The 19,654-nt window shown below is 39.4% G+C and overlaps 1 protein-coding gene across 1 annotated transcript; it reads right to left on the reverse strand.

Annotated features, from left to right (window-relative positions):
- Window positions 1-16,963: 16,963 nt before the first annotated feature.
- On the reverse strand, window positions 16,964-19,250 carry rx3 (retinal homeobox gene 3; the record flags this gene model as incomplete). The annotated part of the gene is made up of 3 exons (XM_083899617.1): window positions 16,964-17,407; window positions 18,183-18,421; window positions 18,980-19,250. 3 exons carry the CDS (start codon window positions 19,248-19,250, stop codon window positions 16,964-16,966), a joined length of 954 nt encoding a protein of 317 aa, XP_083755743.1.
- Window positions 19,251-19,654: the final 404 nt, after the last annotated feature.

Genomic DNA, 19,654 nt, shown 5'->3' on the forward strand with positions numbered 1-19,654 from the left:
GCAGAACAGACGCAGAACTATACTACGCCAGAACTCTGCTGACTGAATGAATGAGGAAATCAAATGCCATGTGTGTCTGAAAGAGGGCGGAGACAGAGAGAAACTCAAGGTTTGCGGAGAAAAACCTGGTCCCGACCAGGTTAGTTTCAAAGAGCATGTTCCCATGGTAACTGACCGAGAGGTTAAGTTACCTCTCTCTGTGAAACAGGCTAGAGTTACTCCTCTTTCTCTGGTTTGACTTACCTCCCTTTGTGAAACGGAAAACTCAGAGTTTCCCTCATTTCAGGGTTAACAGACTCAGAGTTTTCACTAAACCTGCTTTGTGAAACGGACCCCTGATCTCTCTCTTCTGTCTCTACCTTGCCTCGCTCGTTCCCTTTTTCCTTCTCCTGTCTGTCCCCCACCTCTTGATTGTCTCCCAGTTTTCCTTTCACCCCAACCGGTCGAGACAGATGCTCCATACCTTTGAGTCTGATGTAAAAATTTTGGAAGACATACTATAGTACGACGATTTTATCAAATTTTGGAGCAAAGAAAAGGTTAAACAATGTTTTAAAATTGTGGACGACATACTAGAGTATGACGTTTTTTGTCAAATTTTGGACCAAATCATTTTTTCCAAAAATATTGTCAAATTTTGGAATACATAGTATAGTACGAGGTTGGCGTGTAAAATTTTGGACCAAAGAAAACTTTCAACAAGGTTTAAAAATTTTGGACGACATTCTATAGTTTGACAGTTTTTGTCAAATTTTGGACCAAAGAAATAAAAAAAAAAAGAAATTGTCACATTTTGGACGACATACTATAGTATGACGTTGTTTGTCAAATTTTGGACCAAAGAAAAGTTTCAACAATGTTTAAAAATTTTGGACAGCATTCTATAGAATGACGTTTTCTGTCAAATTTTGGACCAAAGAATTTTTTCCCAAAAAATTGTCAAATTTTGGACGATATAGTATAGTATGATGAAGCAAGTCGATACCGCAATCTTAAGGTCGGTGGGGGGGAAGGGAGAGAGCCAAGTCTTTGGAAAACACCTCCCCGAGGTCGTGGTATACTTGCGGGATCGTGGATAGGTCTGGTGGCTTGGGAACAGGAACAGGAACGGCCGAAGGTGCGGGCAGAGCGGAGCGGAGACAGCGGGAGTGGCATGGGATGCTCCAGCCGGAAAGTTGCCCCGACGACCAGTCGAAGCGGGGGTTGTGCAGCGCCAACCAGGGCAGACCCAGCACGACCGGGGACGACGACGACGGGATCAGGAAGAGCTGAAGAAATTTGTGGTGATTCCCGGACAGCACCAGGGTGATGGGTTGGGTACGGTGAGTAACGGTGGCCAGGATTCTGCCGTCGAGGTCGTGGATCTCCTTCGGCGTCTCGAGAGGAACCGTGGGGATCCCGGCCTGGTTCGCAGTCTCCAGGTCGAGGAAGCAGTCGTCCGCACCAGAGTCGACCAGGCAGGAGAGCGGGATCGAGTGCTGCGCCCACCGAAGTTGACCAGGGAGGATAACTCGCTTCTGGGCTGTACAGGAAACGGCACCGCCCGCCAACACTCCTGCGTGTACTGGCGGGCTTAGTCTTTTGGGCGAACTGGGCAGTTGGAACGTTGATGGCCCAGTTCGCCACAGTATAGACAGGCCCCGTTTCTGACCCTCACCGTCCGCTCCGCGGAGATGAGTCGAGTCCGCCCCAGCTGCATCGGTTCAGGTGAACCAGGAGAAGTAGGAAAAGGAGGGTGAGGAATGTGAACCGGATTAGGTGGTCGTGAGTGGCTAGTAGCGCGACGAACATTCACCGTTCTCTCCCGATCCCTTTCCTGTATGCGATTGTCTAGCTGGATGCATAGAGCGATAAGTGAATCAAGATCGTGAGAGTCGTTCCGCATCTCCCTTCTCAGGTTTTTAATAAACATCGCGCGAAGCGCCGAGTCATTCCAGGTGCTTTCTGCTGCGTGAATGCGGAACTGGATGGAAAAATCAGCAACCGAAGAATTACCCTGTTCAGTGTTTATTAATCTAGTGGAGATATCGGATTCCTGGGGAGAGTGATCGAACACCTTACGTAGGTTGGCGGTGAATGAAGTGTAGCTAACGGAAGCGGGAGCGGCGTTCGACAGCGTAGCCGTCGCCCACTGAGCGGCTCGTCCAGACAACAGGTTTACAATGAACGCGATTTTAGCGCTGTCACTGGGGTATGTGAGTGGTTGCAAGCTAAACACCAACGAACATTGAAACAAAAAACTCATGCACTTCCCTATCTCGCCGGAGAACCGTTCCGGGATGGGAACGAACGGCTCTCGTGGCGAACTAGCGGAAGTGGCTAAGCTACCGCTGCTAGCAGCTACGTCCCGCTCCGCGTTAGCGGAAACGGAAGCGGCGGAGGCTACGGGAGGGTTAGCCGACCTAGCTGAATTAGCTGCGAGTTCGCGGAGGGAGTGAGTGATCTCTGCGAGCATTTGACTATGGCGCCCGATGAGTGCGCCCTGGGCGGAAATAGCCTGTTTAAAAGCGTCAACATCGGCCGGGTCCATGTTGGTCAGATCTTTATGTAATGATTTCGTGGCATGGACCCGAAAGCAGACGGAGACGGAAGTGGCTATTTCAAAACAAATATATTTATTTACAAAAATGAATAACAAAAAACGACTTCCCGAAAACGAGGGAAGTGATAGTGGATAGAAGGAGAGATAGAAGGAAAAGTGTCCTTGCAGCTACTGCGGGGGTGGCTCGGCAGGGTGGCAGTGTTCCAGTGTGGAACGAACTCACAGACGAGGCAGTGAAGATCCCAGGAGAGTAGGGAAACAGGAACAGCCAAGGAGTTCGAGGACCAGTAGGAGACGTGACGACCTGGAGCGGAGACGGACGGGTAAGTATTACTAACAGGTAAGTTCAGAGAGTAAGCTAGCAGCATGACTTTACCAGAATAGGATTGAAAACGATCTGACACCGGTGAGGAGGAAAGGCTCCGCCTTTAAGCCCCGCTGATTACTCATCTGGAGCAGGTGAGGCGGAGCCGCGCAGGTGTAGTTGATCACCGGTGTCTTGGAGGAACTGGGTCAGCCACGCCCCCTGCAGAGTTAGAGCAGGGAAGGAAGGGCAGCAGCAAAACAAAGACAACACTAATAATAAAATTGAGGAGAAGGTGCAGATGAGATTGTAACAGTATGAGGTTTTTGTCAAATTTTGGACTACATAGTATAGTATGACTTTTTTGTCAAATTTTGGACCAAGGAAATTTTCAAAAAAAATTGTCAAAGATTGGAAGATATAGTATTGTATGCCTTTTTGTCAAAATTTGGACCAAAGAAATTTTTCATAAAAAATTGTCAAATTTTGGACAACATAGTATAGTATGACGTTTTCGTCAAATTTTGGACGACAATACATAGTATGACGTTTTTTTAAATCTGATAATTTTTGAAGATGTGGCCATTGGAATGTAGGCACTCCTCAAACTGCTTTAGGGAGAAATTCAGCCTGAAAGATATTGACCAACTTGAGGAGCCAGGCCAATAGCTGCTCATTTGCATCACATTTACATGGTCACAACCCCCCACCCAGTCTAGCTGTCAGTGACATCTGATGTCTGTTAGCCCACAGGACAGAAACAGTGTAGCAGTTTGAAAACAAAGGAATGAATGTAGTTCATGTCAATGTAGTGTTATTTGCCTTAAGTACTTCAGTGGATTGATAAGAATCAGAATTTACTTTATTGATCCCCAGAGGGACATTCTTCTGTTACAAAAAGCACTTGAATAAAAATGAGAAACAAGAAAGGTGAAAGATAGATACATACTTCAAATATCAAATAAAATATATCTAAGTGTGTGAAGGAGAGTTCAATATTTTCCAGACCATGGACTATATTATCATCTTCAATAACAGTTCCTCCCCCACAATGTGGCTGTACCCACAATGTGGCTGTACCCACAATGTGGCTGTACCCACTCTGTCCATCACAGTTGATATGCAGCTAAATGTACGGGACGGGAAGACTGTCAACAGGGGGCAGAACTCCTGGGTTGCGCAGTAGCTGAAACTCGATAGGCTCTGCATCACTGTGAGTTTGAGCAAGCACCACACCTGGGGCCTCATGTACAAAGACTTGCGTGGATTTCCTACTAAATCTTGGCGTACGCCAAAACCCAGAAACTGTCGTACGCTCAAATAAATTCAGATGTATCAAAGTGTGCGTACGCATGGATCCAAGCACGTTTCCTTTGTACATCCCAAATCAACGTGGAATTGAGCGCACATGCGCCAAACTCCTCCCTGTCCACGCCCCATTTACATATGCAAATCAATTTAAATAGGCCCTGCGATTCACCTCTTTGATCAAATAACGCACTGAACAAAGAAAAGTAAAGGAATTTCACACAGTCTGAGCAAGAGATTCTAGTGAATGAATGAAAACGCGCAGGAAGATTTTGTTTGACACCCTGTCAACAGGTATAAATATGACAAAAAAGACGTGAGTGGGAGTGTGTTTGGGTCTGTGGGATCAGAGCAGCGCACACACACACACGCACAAACGCACACAATACACTCACAATACACATCGCTCGTGCCTAAAGATGGCAGGACATTAAACACTTTGACTGATTTTTTTTTTATTATTTCTCACAATTAAAGAATGCAGAAGTGCGCCGCGGCTGACATTTGCAACTTTACGCCCGCTTTTACTGACATGAATACTGAACACAGAGAGACAATGAGGGGCTTGTTAGAAAGCTCTGTAGCTCTAATTTCACCAGCAGAAAAAAGCAAAGTAAACCAAAAACATGATATGTGAATGCGCACATGCCCAAATGTGCATGGCCCTGGTTTTCATCATACGGGACAATTCAAATAATAAACTATTTACTCTAGTATAGTGTCTGCCAGTCGATGGCCTTTACTATCACTCTGCCATCTGCCGTTCCAACAAGCTGCGGAATATTGAGGCGACTTTCAGGAGAGCTGTGTTCCACTACCTGTTGACAACAAGAACCACAATGAAAACAATTATTTTACTTTTCCAAAAAAATCACATTTTACACATTACATATTGCAGTCTAATAAAATGAACTAACCTGAGTGATGTCTGCCAAAGTATTGACTCTGGTCCTCATGAATGCTTGCTTGATTAGTCCAAAGCAAGAGTCAGGGGCAAATTTGGTGTGGCCAACAATCAGGAAGTGGATGTTCACCTGAAAAGACAAATATTATGTTTATGTTCATTCTAATGGCTCATAGTGTTACTGGTCAATATAATGTTATGACCCTGGGTCATAATGTATTTGAGTTTGCCTGTTCTGTTGTTATTTCTGTTCTGTTGTTATTTCTGTTCTGCTGTTGTTCCTCCCTGCCTGAGGGTGGTGCTACTACCCTGGGTGTCTCTTCTCTTAGGTGCAGGTACCGACTGCTGATTGGAGGAGGAAGATTGGGAGCAGCATAAAATGGCCGCCGCTTGAGCTGTTCTCTCTCTTCTCTTGGCACCATGTTTTTGTTCCGGTTGAATAGTATTTGTATTTATTGTCCAGCAATGCAGGTAGCGGTAAGGGTGGGTAGCTCTTTTCTTTAAAGCTCTTTTTCTCCAGTTTATTTTATAGGGAGTCAGGTCAGAAACCTGTATTTTATTTTATTTACTTTTGATAGGGAAGTTATGTTGGGTTACAGATTGTTTTGTTTGTTGTTTTGAGCCATGCTCACCCTGATGAGTTGCTACCATGTGTTTTTGGAGTATTACAATAAATGACTGTGAGCTCCAGCCTTGTGGCCTTGGTCGTCTTTGGGAGTGGGGAAAGAGGGGAGCAACTTTCATTGTTATGCACGGTTCCCCTAGGCCGGTCGTAACAATAAGCATTTGGCTATTGTATAGAACTCAATTTTAACACATACCAAGAGCCTTAGCCGACCTCATGTATAGACACCACACTGAGGCCTTGGACACATGGGTTGGCAGCAACTTCACATGCCAATCCTTATGCCCAGGATTCTGCAAAAAAAAAAAAATACTTGTTTCAGATCATGGTTCATGTTAACAGGCACTTTATCACTGAATCAGTATAGATTGATCAGTAGTATTGCTTGAATGATGTGTGAATGCCACACCTTTATGTGCATGAATCGCACGTGTAATTAACACGTTCATCACACATTGTGTTAATCATGTCTGTTAATCACGTGTGATTCATGCATGCAAAGGTGTGGCATTCACACATCATTCAATGCAGTGTTAGGTTTCGAACACGGGAGCATATTAGCTAAAAAAAAATTCAGATTTTGGACGACATAGTATAGTTTGTCTTTATTGTCAAATTTTGGACCAAATTTTTTTCTCAAAAAATGGTCACATTTTGGACGGCATAGTGTAGTATGACGGATTACATAGTATAGTATGACGTTTTTGTCAAGTTTTGGACCAAAACATTTCTTTTTAAAAATATTGTCAAAATTGGACGACATAGTATAGTATGTCGTTTTTGTCAAATTTAGGACCAAATTTTTTTCTCAAAAAATGGTCACATTTTGGACGGCATAGTATAGTATGACGTACTACATAGTGTAGTATGACGTTTTTGTCAAATTTTGGACCAAACTTTTTTCTCAAAAAATTGTCACATTTTTGACAGCATAGCATAGTATGTCGTTTTTTGTCAAATTTTGGACCAAACTTTTTTCTCAAAAAATGGTCACATTTTTGACAGCATAGTATAGTATGACGTACTACATAGTATAGTATGACGTTTTTGTCAAGTTTTGGACCAAAAAAATGTTTTTAAAAATAATTGTCAGATTTTGGACCACATATGTCGTTTTTGTCAAATTTTGGACCAAACTTTTTTCTCAAAAAATGGTCACATTTTTGACGGCATAGCATAGTATGTCGTTTTTTGTCAAATTTTGGACCAAACTTTTTTCTCAAAAAATGGTCACATTTTTGACAGCATAGCACAGTATGACGTTTTTGTCAAATTTTGGACAAAAAAATTTTCTCAGAAAATTGTCACATTTTGGACGACATAGTATAGTATGACGTACTATATAGTATAGTATGACGTTTTTGTCAAGTTTTGGCCCAAAAAAAGTTTTTCAAAAAAATTGTCGGATTTTGGACGACATAGTATAGTATGTTGTTTTTGTCAAATTTTGGACCAATTTTTTTCCTCAAAAAATGGTCACATTTTGGACAGCATAGTATAGTATGACATACTACATAGTGTAGTATGACGTTTTTGTCAAGTTTTGGACCAAAAATTTTTTTTTTTTAAATTGTCAGATTTGGACGACATAGTATAGTATGTCGTTTTTGTCAAATTTAGGACCACATTTTTTTCTCAAAAAATGGTCACATTTTGGACAGCATAGTATAGTATGACATACTACATAGTGTAGTATGACGTTTTTGTCAAGTTTTGGACCCAAAAAAAATTGTCAGATTTTGGACGACAAAGTATAGTAAGTCGTTTTTGTCAAATTTAGGACCAAACAAAGAGATCTTTATTTCGTTACAAGTCAAGTGTCAACTCCAAGCGCTGCAGGTCACTTGGGAGAGCTTCAGCCAGATTCCCAAGAAGCTCTAATTTTCCCTGAGCAAGATGCCACTTTTAAAAGGCTACCTGCTCCTCCTCCTATACCTCACCTTACGCCCTTGTTTAGCCAGTTGACCGTCAGTTACCCCTTAGGGAACACATCAAAGGACAACTGCCTAACCTATGCATACACTATGGTCAACTGAAAATGTAAACGTAATTAATGGGCAATGTGTATCTAGTATAGTATGTCGTTATTGTCAAATTTAGGACCAAATTTTTTTCTCAAAAAATGGTCACATTTTGGACAGCATAGTATAGTATGATGTACTACATAGTGTAGTATGACGTTTTTGTCAAGTTTTGGACCAAAAAAATGTTTTTAAAAATAATTGTCAGATTTTGGACCACATATGTCGTTTTTGTCAAATTTTGGACCAAACTTTTTTCTCAAAAAATGGTCACATTTTTGACGGCATAGCATAGTATGTCGTTTTTTGTCAAATTTTGGACCAAACTTTTTTCTCAAAAAATGGTCACATTTTTGACAGCATAGCACAGTATGACGTTTTTGTCAAATTTTGGACAAAAACATTTTCTCAGAAAATTGTCACATTTTGGACGACATAGTATAGTATGACGTACTATATAGTATAGTATGATGTTTTTGTCAAGTTTTGGACCAAAAAAACGTTTTTCAAAAAAAATGTCCGATTTTGGACGACATAGTATAGTATGTCATTTTTGTCAATTTTGGACAAAATTTTTTCCTCAAAAATTGTCACATTTTGGACGGCATAGTGTAGTATGACGTACTACATAGTATAGTATGACGTTTTTGGCAAGTTTTGGACCAAATTCTTTTCCTCAAAATATGGTAACATTTCGGACGGCATAGTGTAGTAGGATGTATTACATGGTATAGTATGTCGTTTTTGTCAAATTTAGGACCACATTTTTTTCTCAAAAAATTGTGACATTTTGGACAGCATAGTATAGTTTGACGTACTACATAGTGTAGTATGACGTTTTTGTCAAGTTTTGGACCAAAAAAATGTTTTAAAAAGAAATTGTCAGATTTGGACGACATAGTATAGTATGTCGTTTTTGTCAAATTTAGGACCACATTTTTTTCTCAAAAAATTGTCACATTTTGGACAGCATAGTATAGTATGACATACTACATAGTGTAGTATGACGTTTTTGTCAAGTTTTGGACCAAAAAAATTGTCAGATTTTGGACGACATAGTATAGTATGTCGTTTTTGTCAAATTTAGGACCACATTTTTTTCTCAAAAAATGGTCACATTTTGGACAGCATAGTATAGTATGACATACTACATAGTGTAGTATGACGTTTTTGTCAAGTTTTGGACCAAAAAATTTTTTTTTTTTAAATTGTCAGATTTGGACGACATAGTATAGTATGTCGTTTTTGTCAAATTTAGGACCACATTTTTTTCTCAAAAAATGGTCACATTTTGGACAGCATAGTATAGTATGACGTACTACATAGTGTAGTATGACGTTTTTGTCAAATTTTGGACCAAACTTTTTTCTCAAAAAATGGTCACATTTTTGACAGCATAGCATAGTATGTCGTTTTTTGTCAAATTTTGGACCAAACTTTTTTCTCAAAAAATGGTCACATTTTTGACAGCATAGTATAGTATGACGTACTACATAGTATAGTATGACGTTTTTGTCAAGTTTTGGACCAAAAAAATGTTTTTAAAAATAATTGTCAGATTTTGGACCACATGTCGTTTTTGTCAAATTTTGGACCAAAACATTTCTTTTTAAAAATATTGTCAAAATTGGACGACATAGTATAGTATGTCGTTTTTGTCAAATTTAGGACCAAATTTTTTTCTCAAAAAATGGTCACATTTTGGACAGCATAGTATAGTATGACGTACTACATAGTGTAGTATGACGTTTTTGTCAAATTTTGGACCAAACTTTTTTCTCAAAAAATGGTCACATTTTTGACAGCATAGCATAGTATGTCGTTTTTTGTCAAATTTTGGACCAAACTTTTTTCTCAAAAAATGGTCACATTTTTGACAGCATAGTATAGTATGACGTACTACATAGTATAGTATGACGTTTTTGTCAAGTTTTGGACCAAAAAAATGTTTTTAAAAATAATTGTCAGATTTTGGACCACATATGTCGTTTTTGTCAAATTTTGGACCAAACTTTTTTCTCAAAAAATGGTCACATATTTGACGGCATAGCATAGTATGTCGTTTTTTGTCAAATTTTGGACCAAACTTTTTTCTCAAAAAATGGTCACATTTTTGACAGCATAGCACAGTATGACGTTTTTGTCAAATTTTGGACAAAAAAATTTTCTCAGAAAATTGTCACATTTTGGACGACATAGTATAGTATGACGTACTATATAGTATAGTATGACGTTTTTGTCAAGTTTTGGCCCAAAAAAAGTTTTTCAAAAAAATTGTCGGATTTTGGACGACATAGTATAGTATGTTGTTTTTGTCAAATTTTGGACCAATTTTTTTCCTCAAAAAATGGTCACATTTTGGACAGCATAGTATAGTATGACATACTACATAGTGTAGTATGACGTTTTTGTCAAGTTTTGGACCAAAATTTTTTTTTTTTTAAATTGTCAGATTTGGACGACATAGTATAGTATGTCGTTTTTGTCAAATTTAGGACCACATTTTTTTCTCAAAAAATGGTCACATTTTGGACAGCATAGTATAGTATGACATACTACATAGTGTAGTATGACGTTTTTGTCAAGTTTTGGACCCAAAAAAAATTGTCAGATTTTGGACGACAAAGTATAGTAAGTCGTTTTTGTCAAATTTAGGACCAAACAAAGAGATCTTTATTTCGTTACAAGTCAAGTGTCAACTCCAAGCGCTGCAGGTCACTTGGGAGAGCTTCAGCCAGATTCCCAAGAAGCTCTAATTTTCCCTGAGCAAGATGCCACTTTTAAAAGGCTACCTGCTCCTCCTCCTATACCTCACCTTACGCCCTTGTTTAGCCAGTTGACCGTCAGTTACCCCTTAGGGAACACATCAAAGGACAACTGCCTAACCTATGCATACACTATGGTCAACTGAAAATGTAAACGTAATTAATGGGCAATGTGTATCTAGTTACAATATATATGTGGACACCAACTTATAATGCAACGTAAACATATTTCCTGTGTTAATGTGTGTATCTAAGACACTTCAAAAGCACAGAGGGATGAAATAGTGTAAACGGAAAACACATGTCAATAGCAGTAGAGATGAAGAGGTCAACTTGGTTAAAATACTATATTTTTCTGTCTAAGCAGTTCAACCAAGTGGCTGATGTCCACTTGGTTTCCTCTAAACAAGAACATAAAACATGCCCCTCATTATAATGTGTTTGCTCCGTGTTGATTTCTCAAAGTATATTCATAAAACAAATAATTCAAATAATTGCTTCTTCAAATCCTAGCACTACCCTCGAGGCTCCTGGCAGAACAGCAGGTGATAATATCAGCACTGTGACTAAAAGCAGAGAGCTTATAATAGCAAAACTTCCCAATTTAATTGGCATCGTCTTGCTGAAAGTAATTGGCCCATTTTTATTTTTTCATGTCGTGTCTTTCCACTCATGACAGCACATTTAAGGCACTCAGCGTATCCATCATAAGACTCTCATTTGGAGAGAATGAATAGAAATATGTAATCAGTCACAGTTCACTCATAGAAAGATATTTTACCCTGATGACACATGTTGTTCGCGTTGCTGTATCGGCACTGTAGATAAATAATACTAATCCATATTTATTGACAAAATCTTAATTAAATTTGTTAATGGTAATAAATGTGATTGTGTCATGCTTACAGTATATGTAAGTAGTGTATGTTCTTTTTATCATGGTAATCTTCCTTAAAGTCCACATACAGTGCCACATTTAGTCTCCACATATTTAACACAATAATTTATTCCAAAAACATGGTTTCATGTGTGAGAAGTATATTGTAAAAACCACAGGGACAAGGGAATTAACCAAACGCCTCACTGTAGTTAAGGTCACAACAACTTTCAGTATCTGGCAGTTACAATAAACTGCACGTTAAAATGGTGTATTTACAATTTAAATGAAGAAAAACAAAAACACTTCAGTTGTACATGAACACCATATTTTTTTTAAATAAAACATACCTTGTTAACTGATACCAATGCCAATATCAATAATTTCTGTCAATTATCTTGTGGAGCCATTAAAATCTTTGACACATGACAGACCCCATGCTGTACCTCTGCGGAGCCCCTAGGGGTCACACACCCCTCGTGTAAGACCTTTGCTCTAAATCACGTGCCAAACTCAAGGCCCGCCACATCATTTTATGTGGCCCGCTAGTGATTAATTGGTCTTAAAAGTCTTTGTTAAAATAGGTCTATGCTGCTTTAAGGCGTGCGTTGACCATAAACTACATTTCCCACAATGCATGGCGATTGCGTTACCCGCAAAGTGACGGCATCCCGCCACTAGATCGCAGTGTATCATTGTATATGCATCATGCGACGAGTGAAATTGAATAAGTAATAAATACAGAAAGTTATTTAGCAATATTTTTGGGAGTAGTTACCTTTATTTTACATTATATTTGCTTACATATAGTTACATATATTCTGTATGACAGTTGCATCTTGGTTACCCTCAAAGGGCCAGATGTGGCCCTCAGTTTGCCCTATGACAGCTGGGATTGGCTCCAGTGACCCATGAGCCTCATGTGGAGGATACAGTGGGCTGAAGATGGATGGATAACACAGGTAACTATGTGCATGTATGTGCCTGTTACTGCCCTGTGATCAAATATGATTCATCCTGTTTTGTGAAGGTAAACCTTGTATGAGGATGTGATACTTTATGAGCCAAAGATACTGTTTAATTTCCTGCTGGGATTTGTGTGTGAAGGCTGTGACTTGGCAATACCCAGAGGACCCTTCAACCTATTCAATGTAAAATGTTACTTAACCTGCAAATGCACAAAGACACCTAATCTGTCCGCATCTATTCTTTCCCTCCGACGATCTGTGTGTCAATACTGTCATGAAAGGGATCATTCAAGTACGAGAATTTCACACACTTGCACACGTGGGTCATGTTGACCTTTCCGGAGGGTTCAGTACACTGTAATAAGCTGTGCCGATAATTGATGTAGATGGTGCATGAGGTCACACGCTGTGTGGTCAAATATTTGGTAAAAGCGCACAATAGGTGTTGTATGTGGCAAAAATATTCATCATCTTGTTTCTTTTTTTTTTTTTTTTAAGTGTGCACCATTTTAGGGCCTCTGAAAACAAGATGATATCCCACTCTCTGGCTGAGGTCAGTTGTTACAAGCCCAAAAACAAACAAACTAAATGTTTAAGATGATTCGCATCAACTATTACACTCAAATTTAAAGGTGCATTATGTAATAAATTTAAAGCAACTGGCCATAAAATCCTAATGTCACAGAGACTCAGGAATAAAATTCATACTGAACTCACCAAAAACAACAGTACAGCTGAAATATTTGCATTAAAAAAAATCTTTTGCTGACCGCAAATCATGTTAATGTTTTGAAATCATGTTTTGGCATGTGGCGCCACCTACCGCCGTCTACCAATCATTGCAGACATTATAGTCTCAGCTACCCCGATTTTGAATTTGAGTGAAGTAACCGTTTTTGGCCACATTCTTACATATGGTGCCTTTAAAAACAATAATAATAGTAAAAAATTGTAAGACACAGAAATAATAATAATTTGTTCAATATAATAATACTTACACAAGACAATATATACATAGATAGACCTCAGGTGCATGCATGCCTGATGATCAGTTAAAGGCCTTTATTTTTCTCTGATTTTACATTTTTATTTTATTTGTTGTGTAAAATAGCATCAATTCTCAATTAAATGTGTGTTATAATGCCCCCTAAATACATGTGAATTGTAAATTCCAAAATACAATACTACAATACAGTTTCAGTTTCTATTTTTAAAAAAGCAGGGAAATTTCCCTTTAATGGTAAATTGCCGTAGGAATAATACACAACTCCTTATATGGGCATCCTGGGGGTGTTCAGGCATTATAAAAATGTGTTTTTTGCTCAGGTGTGTTTATATGGTTGGTGAATTTCATCGGGATAGAAGACACTGTACATTGCATATGCATACTCACAGCCTCTGTATACAGTTTCACATAGTAATGGAAAAAAAGCAGCCTAAATTCTCAGCTTTGTAAGGGTGAAAAATACAACGACCAGTCGATTATTCAAGAATCATGACACGTCCCTAATAACAATGAGTTACAGCTAATGGTAAAACTGCTATAGAAACATGGCAGCACAAGATGGCGCCAGTACTACAAGGCCCACGCCTAGAGTTCATATAAAAGGCTATAATCTGAGGTTACTAAATTTTGAAAGTTTTTCAAAATTATTATTATTTTTTTTTTACTATTGTTTTATAATGTGGGTTCTTTACAGTGTAATTTTATTTTTTTTACTAAGTTTATATAGTTTTTTAAAAGCTATTTACAGTATTTTATTGTTCTTTACATTTATATTTTCACATATGTTTTAATTACAAGGTAATTAAAACGTATGTTTTAATTACCTTTAAAACATACGTTTTAATTACCTTGTAATAGAAAAAAAATCATTTTGAAGTCAAACATTTTTCGTTGGTGTCAGATTATTTGTAACATAATGGTGATGAACACTGGTTGGAAGGGCCCCCCTGAGAATTTTTGCCTAGGGCCCCTACAGACTCTAGAATCGCCTCTGACGGAAGCCATTACTCATAAATCCGTGTCCATCATCGCGAAATGACGGTGACAATCCTTGGGCAAACATTAAGCAATGGTCTAATAATTGCAGGCTTTGTAGATGATAATTTGTCACCGTCTTTTTGTCCTCGTGGTACTTTAAAACCGCCGCTGACGCACAGCTGTGTCAGGGACGAGGGGCCACTTTAACTTTCAGCTTTTTGTCGTTGGCTTTAAAGGCTCCGGGGATTGGTCCTTATTTTCTTCTCCGTGTCTGCAGCATCGACTCACACTCGCTCACTATGTTGGAGATTTAAAGTTAGATCGCGCGCTTGTTTAGAACTGGAGCAACTTTGAGCACTTGATATTTCACAAACCTGCTGTTTTAGAGCCGACTTTCGTCTCCTGACAACATGGGCGAAGGCTCCTTTCGCCTGCCATTGACTTCCAGACCAGTGTGGCCACGTTTGATTCTTCTGGCTTCATGCGTCTGCGTGTTGAACTGCTCAGGAAGTCCAGCTGCAGCTATCGTTGGAAAAATCTACCCACGAGGCAATCACTGGGCAGTAGGTAAGGGAAACTTTCACATCAGATTGAAAATATTTGTTGATTTAAATGATTGATGTAGTTGTTTTATTATGCAAAGATAAATAAATACTCAAATTAAAGTTAAATAGCAAATTAACCCCTATAACGAGAAATCTGTTTGATTCAGAAAACAATATAGTGAAGCCACCACATCCATACATGCGTAAAATAATGATTATTATTGCAGTTTTTTTTTTCTAACTGATAGTTGTGGTAAACTCATCTGCTGCAGTTAATCAGAGTGTAACCGATCGATCTCCATGCATCCCTGTCCAACTCCGCAGGTCATTTGATGGGAAAGAAGAGCCTGCCTGAGCTGCAGGAAATGAACCATGACAGTGGCTACCTCACACCCACGGACACGGAGCTGGGTCCATATGAGCCACTGATGAAGGCTCTGATGCAACAAAGGAACCAAAAGCAGAAGCCACAGCCTGCAGACAGGCTGCTCCACCTGGACAGCAGCTGGAGAAAAGAGGACACATATCTCAAAGAGGTCAGTCCTTAGATCTTACCATCTTATTTGTGCCTATGTATCAATTTACCAGGAATAAATGATTGTGCTTTGTCCAATATCTATTATAGGTGTCAGACCTGCTCCTTCTGGCTCTGAGACTGCGAGGCAATGACTCCACTTGAAGGCATGATGGATTAATGTTTGAGGAACATCTAATCTACTCAACCTTTGCCCTGTAATCCACACTGAAACATGTTGTTTTTCTGTTGTAAGAAAATGAAGTTTGTTTAATCATTCATCATTCCAATTTTTCTGATTATGACAATCATGTTCATGGATGGCCTGTATAAATGTAATGTGTGTGATATCTGCACTGGCAAATGCTTCATGGTAATTTCACTCAGCAGCTGTCATAATAATCTGGGAGCAAGCAGAAGCTCTGGTCGCTCCATCAGTGCAGTAACTGGCTTGTACCACTAGATGGCACAATTTATACATTTTTGAAAGGTGATGTTGGGGTTTACACGATCAATGTTGGAAGGAAAAACACATCAGTCGCAGATTTAAATAGATTTTTCTGTCCAGAAAAAAAAGAGACACATTAAAGACAGCAGGGTAGATGACGAGAAAAACAACAACAACATGATAATGGAATAATTTAGATCCACGCATCTTTCTTTTGAGGCCAAATGACAGTCTTCTGTTCTCTTCCCTCATGGGATACACTTTCAACCACCCCCCATAATTAGTGAATGAATATGAAATAAGTGGCTTGAGAGTGGATGTCATTTCTTGAAATCACACCCTTTGTGTTCAGTAATGCTGCCTTAATTCAAATATATGTACAATGCTCAAAGGATTTTACTGTGTGGGTCTGTTTTGGAGCAAACAGTGGCTCAATTGGGGATGAAAATGTGAGATGAAACTGGTTACATTTTTTTTTTTTGGTATGAAAGTAACAGAAAAGCCTTTGAAAGCCTGCAGCCAAAAACCCCCGACAAACTTTTCCACATATTCACTCTTCTCAAAAGCCCCCCCCCCCAATTTTTCATATCTGTTGAGTTTGTACATATTCAGCCTTATACATTTAGCACAATTAATGTTGTCCCCACTTTTATATACTTACTAGTGAGTTATAATCATTAAAGACCTAACTGACAAATCCGCATGGTTCAAATAGTACTCTTTTTTTTTGGTTTTATATAAAAAAGTGTTTATTATATAAAAAAAACATCTGATGAAGTGTTAATGACGATAAACAACAGGTGGAGAGTGAGAAGTGCTCCATTGTTTTGGTGACAGTGGAATAAATACACACTGGCAGAAACATAATCTGTAATTCTGTATTATTGGCAACACAACAGCAGGTGAGAACAAAACTGGTCTGAATGAACACAAAAAGTTAACAGTGGTGTCGGCTGCTAAGAAGATGAAGGAGAAGAAAAACACAGTAGGAGCTTATAAGTTGCACAGTAAATTCATAATATGTGTCAAACCTTTCCAGAGGGTCTGTAATCCTAGATGGAAACTGTGCTCCTCACTTTTCATAAAAACCCTGTGATCAGGAAGAGGAAGTCAGTTTTCCAAAAGAAGCTCTGATGTCTATTTCTGACGTCCGCAGCATCACCACGTCTTCCCAATAGACTGGATGTGCTCCTTCGCCTTCATCCTCAATGAGGCAATACTAGAGTTCCTTGGATCAGCAGAGCACTGGTATGCGGGTGGCGTGGCGCACATAGAGCTGATGTGGGGCAGGTGAGGACTCTGTCCCAGAGCTGGGCAGCTGAGGAAGGAGGCTGGCAAGGAGGGCATGGAGGGCGGAGGAGAAGGGGTGTAGGTTCCCTGGAGACCCTGAGAGCTGCTGATGAATCCCGGGAGGGACTGCAGCGAGGTGGAGCTGGTGATGGGAGTGGAGAGCCAGGGGTCCAACTGCAGACCAGAGCCCAGCGTGCTAGTGGGAGAGCGGCTCAAGGAGAGCAGAGAGGACGAGGTGTCCTGGAGTTTGATGGAACTCACCTCCAGCTTCTCCTGCCGACGCCACTTGGCCCGTCGGTTTTGGAACCACACCTGAGAAGAAAGTGGCAGGTGTTCAGGGTTTAATTTGCTTCAAACTAGAGCGGCAACTAATGATTATTTTCATAATCGTCTGACAATTATTTTCTCAATTAATACAGTAATTGTTATGTGCAGAAAATGTTGGCCAGTCTTTTTTGGACCTGGAAGTTCTCAAAAATGTTTGTCCACAAACCAAAATGTTTTCATCCAGTTTTAAAGATTTCTTCATCATATGGAGCAAAGAAACCAGCAAATAATTTAATAATTTAAGGATCTGAAAAAAATCAGAAAACCCGTTTTAATCATCAAAATACCCTCAAACCTATCATCAAAATAGTTGATGATTCATTTTGGTTTGTGATAAGTCCTACTTCAAATCAAAACAACTTCATTTATCCCAGCAAAGGCAACGGGAAGCTGCAGCTCATCACAGATTAACACATAAAAACAAATAACATGAACCCATAGAATATACAGTATATTATGCAAATGATAATATAGAGTATATATAACAGAATATAAAACTAGTATAAAATCAGAAGGAGATGAGTAAGAGATGTATGAGTGATATTTTAATAAAGTTGTGTTGTACAATCAATGATGACTTGATCAACTTTATGTGTTTGTGAACCCAAAATAAGTGCAATTAATGACATTATATACATGCTGTTGAAAACTATTTTGAATTAGAATTTTTTTTAAGTAAAAAAACAAGATTAAAAAAATGCAAAATGACAAAAAAGGAGATTAAAATAATATGTTATGCTTGTATTTTCTGGTACTCTACCTGCACTCGCACCTCCGGGAGGTTGACTTTCATCGCCAGCTCCTCCCTGCTGTACACGTCCGGATAATGGGACTTCTCGAACGCTCTCTCCAGCTCGTGCAGCTGGAAGGTGGTAAACGTGGTTCGGTTCCGTCGGTGTTTCTTTTTGGGGTTTTCATCGTCGGACAGTTTGCCGTCGTCTCTGTCCGGTGAGTCCGGGCACACTGACGCGTCAGCGGCGCCGCCGGCACAACACTCACCTGTGGAGGGAAGAAAGTGTCAAATATTCATATTATGAATAAATATACATTACATCCATTTGCTTGGATGCTATTATATAGGGTTGAACCAAGTGGCCTATTGTGAGAATTGTCCAAAAAAAAAATAAAAAAAAATAATAATAACTCTAGGTTATTATTTTCGCGATAAAATGTCATATAATTTTGTTTGACTCCTGAGCGACGGATAAAACAAAGTTATTTTTTTTATATTGGTATTAAAAAAATATATCGCAATATAAATTTTCATTGAATTACTGCTCAGCCTTATATGAACTATATAAACCAACATTTTTTCTATTTTAAATGTTGTAGCGCGCAATAATAATAATAATAATAATAATAATAATAATAATAAAGTAATAATTAGAATAAGAACTCCAGAGTAAAAAAAAAAGACATAAATGATAATAAGCGTCGGGTAAAAGTAAGTTTTTTTTTTTTTGTAATAAAAACTCTTCTTCAACAAATCCAAACTTTTGCGCGCACACTTGGCTCTCCTGATTGTGCCATTTGGAGAAACGCGCTGGGTCCACTTACTGTCAAAACTGTCCGAGTACAGACTTTTCTTCACCGAAGTCGTGATTGCGTTCCCGTTGCGCTCCGCATCTTGGAGCTGCACAACTTTTCCGCTCACACTGTACGCTGAGGCTGACTTGTGGAAGATGCTGTCCTCTCGAACTCCCAGTATGGCCTCGATGCTGTGGACCGTGGACGGGTTGTTGTTCCCGTGAATCTGGAGCGAACTTGCGGTAGCAGACAGGCGCTCATCCATCATCATGACTTGGGAGGTTGATCCAAGGAGCCACATTTGTCGGTGAAGTTAAAAAAAAAAAAAAAAAAAGATGGTAAAAATCACAACTTCTCTCCAAATAAATGCAATGGAAATGCAATGGATTTCAAATTACAGCCTGGGGGATGATGGAGAACATGCGAGCCCGATACATCCGTCCTGCACTGTGGTTATGGAGCATCTTCAGAAGGGGCTTTTTAAAGTAGCGCCCCCTGCACGACCCCCTGCTCGTGCTGCACGTCAGAGAGAGGACGTCCGTTTAGATTTGGCCTCGCCGGGTTTCGGGGTTTAGACTGTGCGCCTGTGCGGCCACCATGCAGCAGGCGCTCCGTCTCCTCTCACTATCAAGTGCACCAGTCAGTCGCTGCTGGCTCTTAACCATCTTCCATAAATCTTAAAACCATCTTTCCACTCCTCCAGAT

The sequence above is a fragment of the Microchirus variegatus genome, assembly GCF_963457635.1.
Source record: "Microchirus variegatus genome assembly, chromosome: 1".
In the NCBI taxonomy this organism is placed as follows: Eukaryota; Metazoa; Chordata; class Actinopteri; order Pleuronectiformes; family Soleidae; genus Microchirus; species Microchirus variegatus.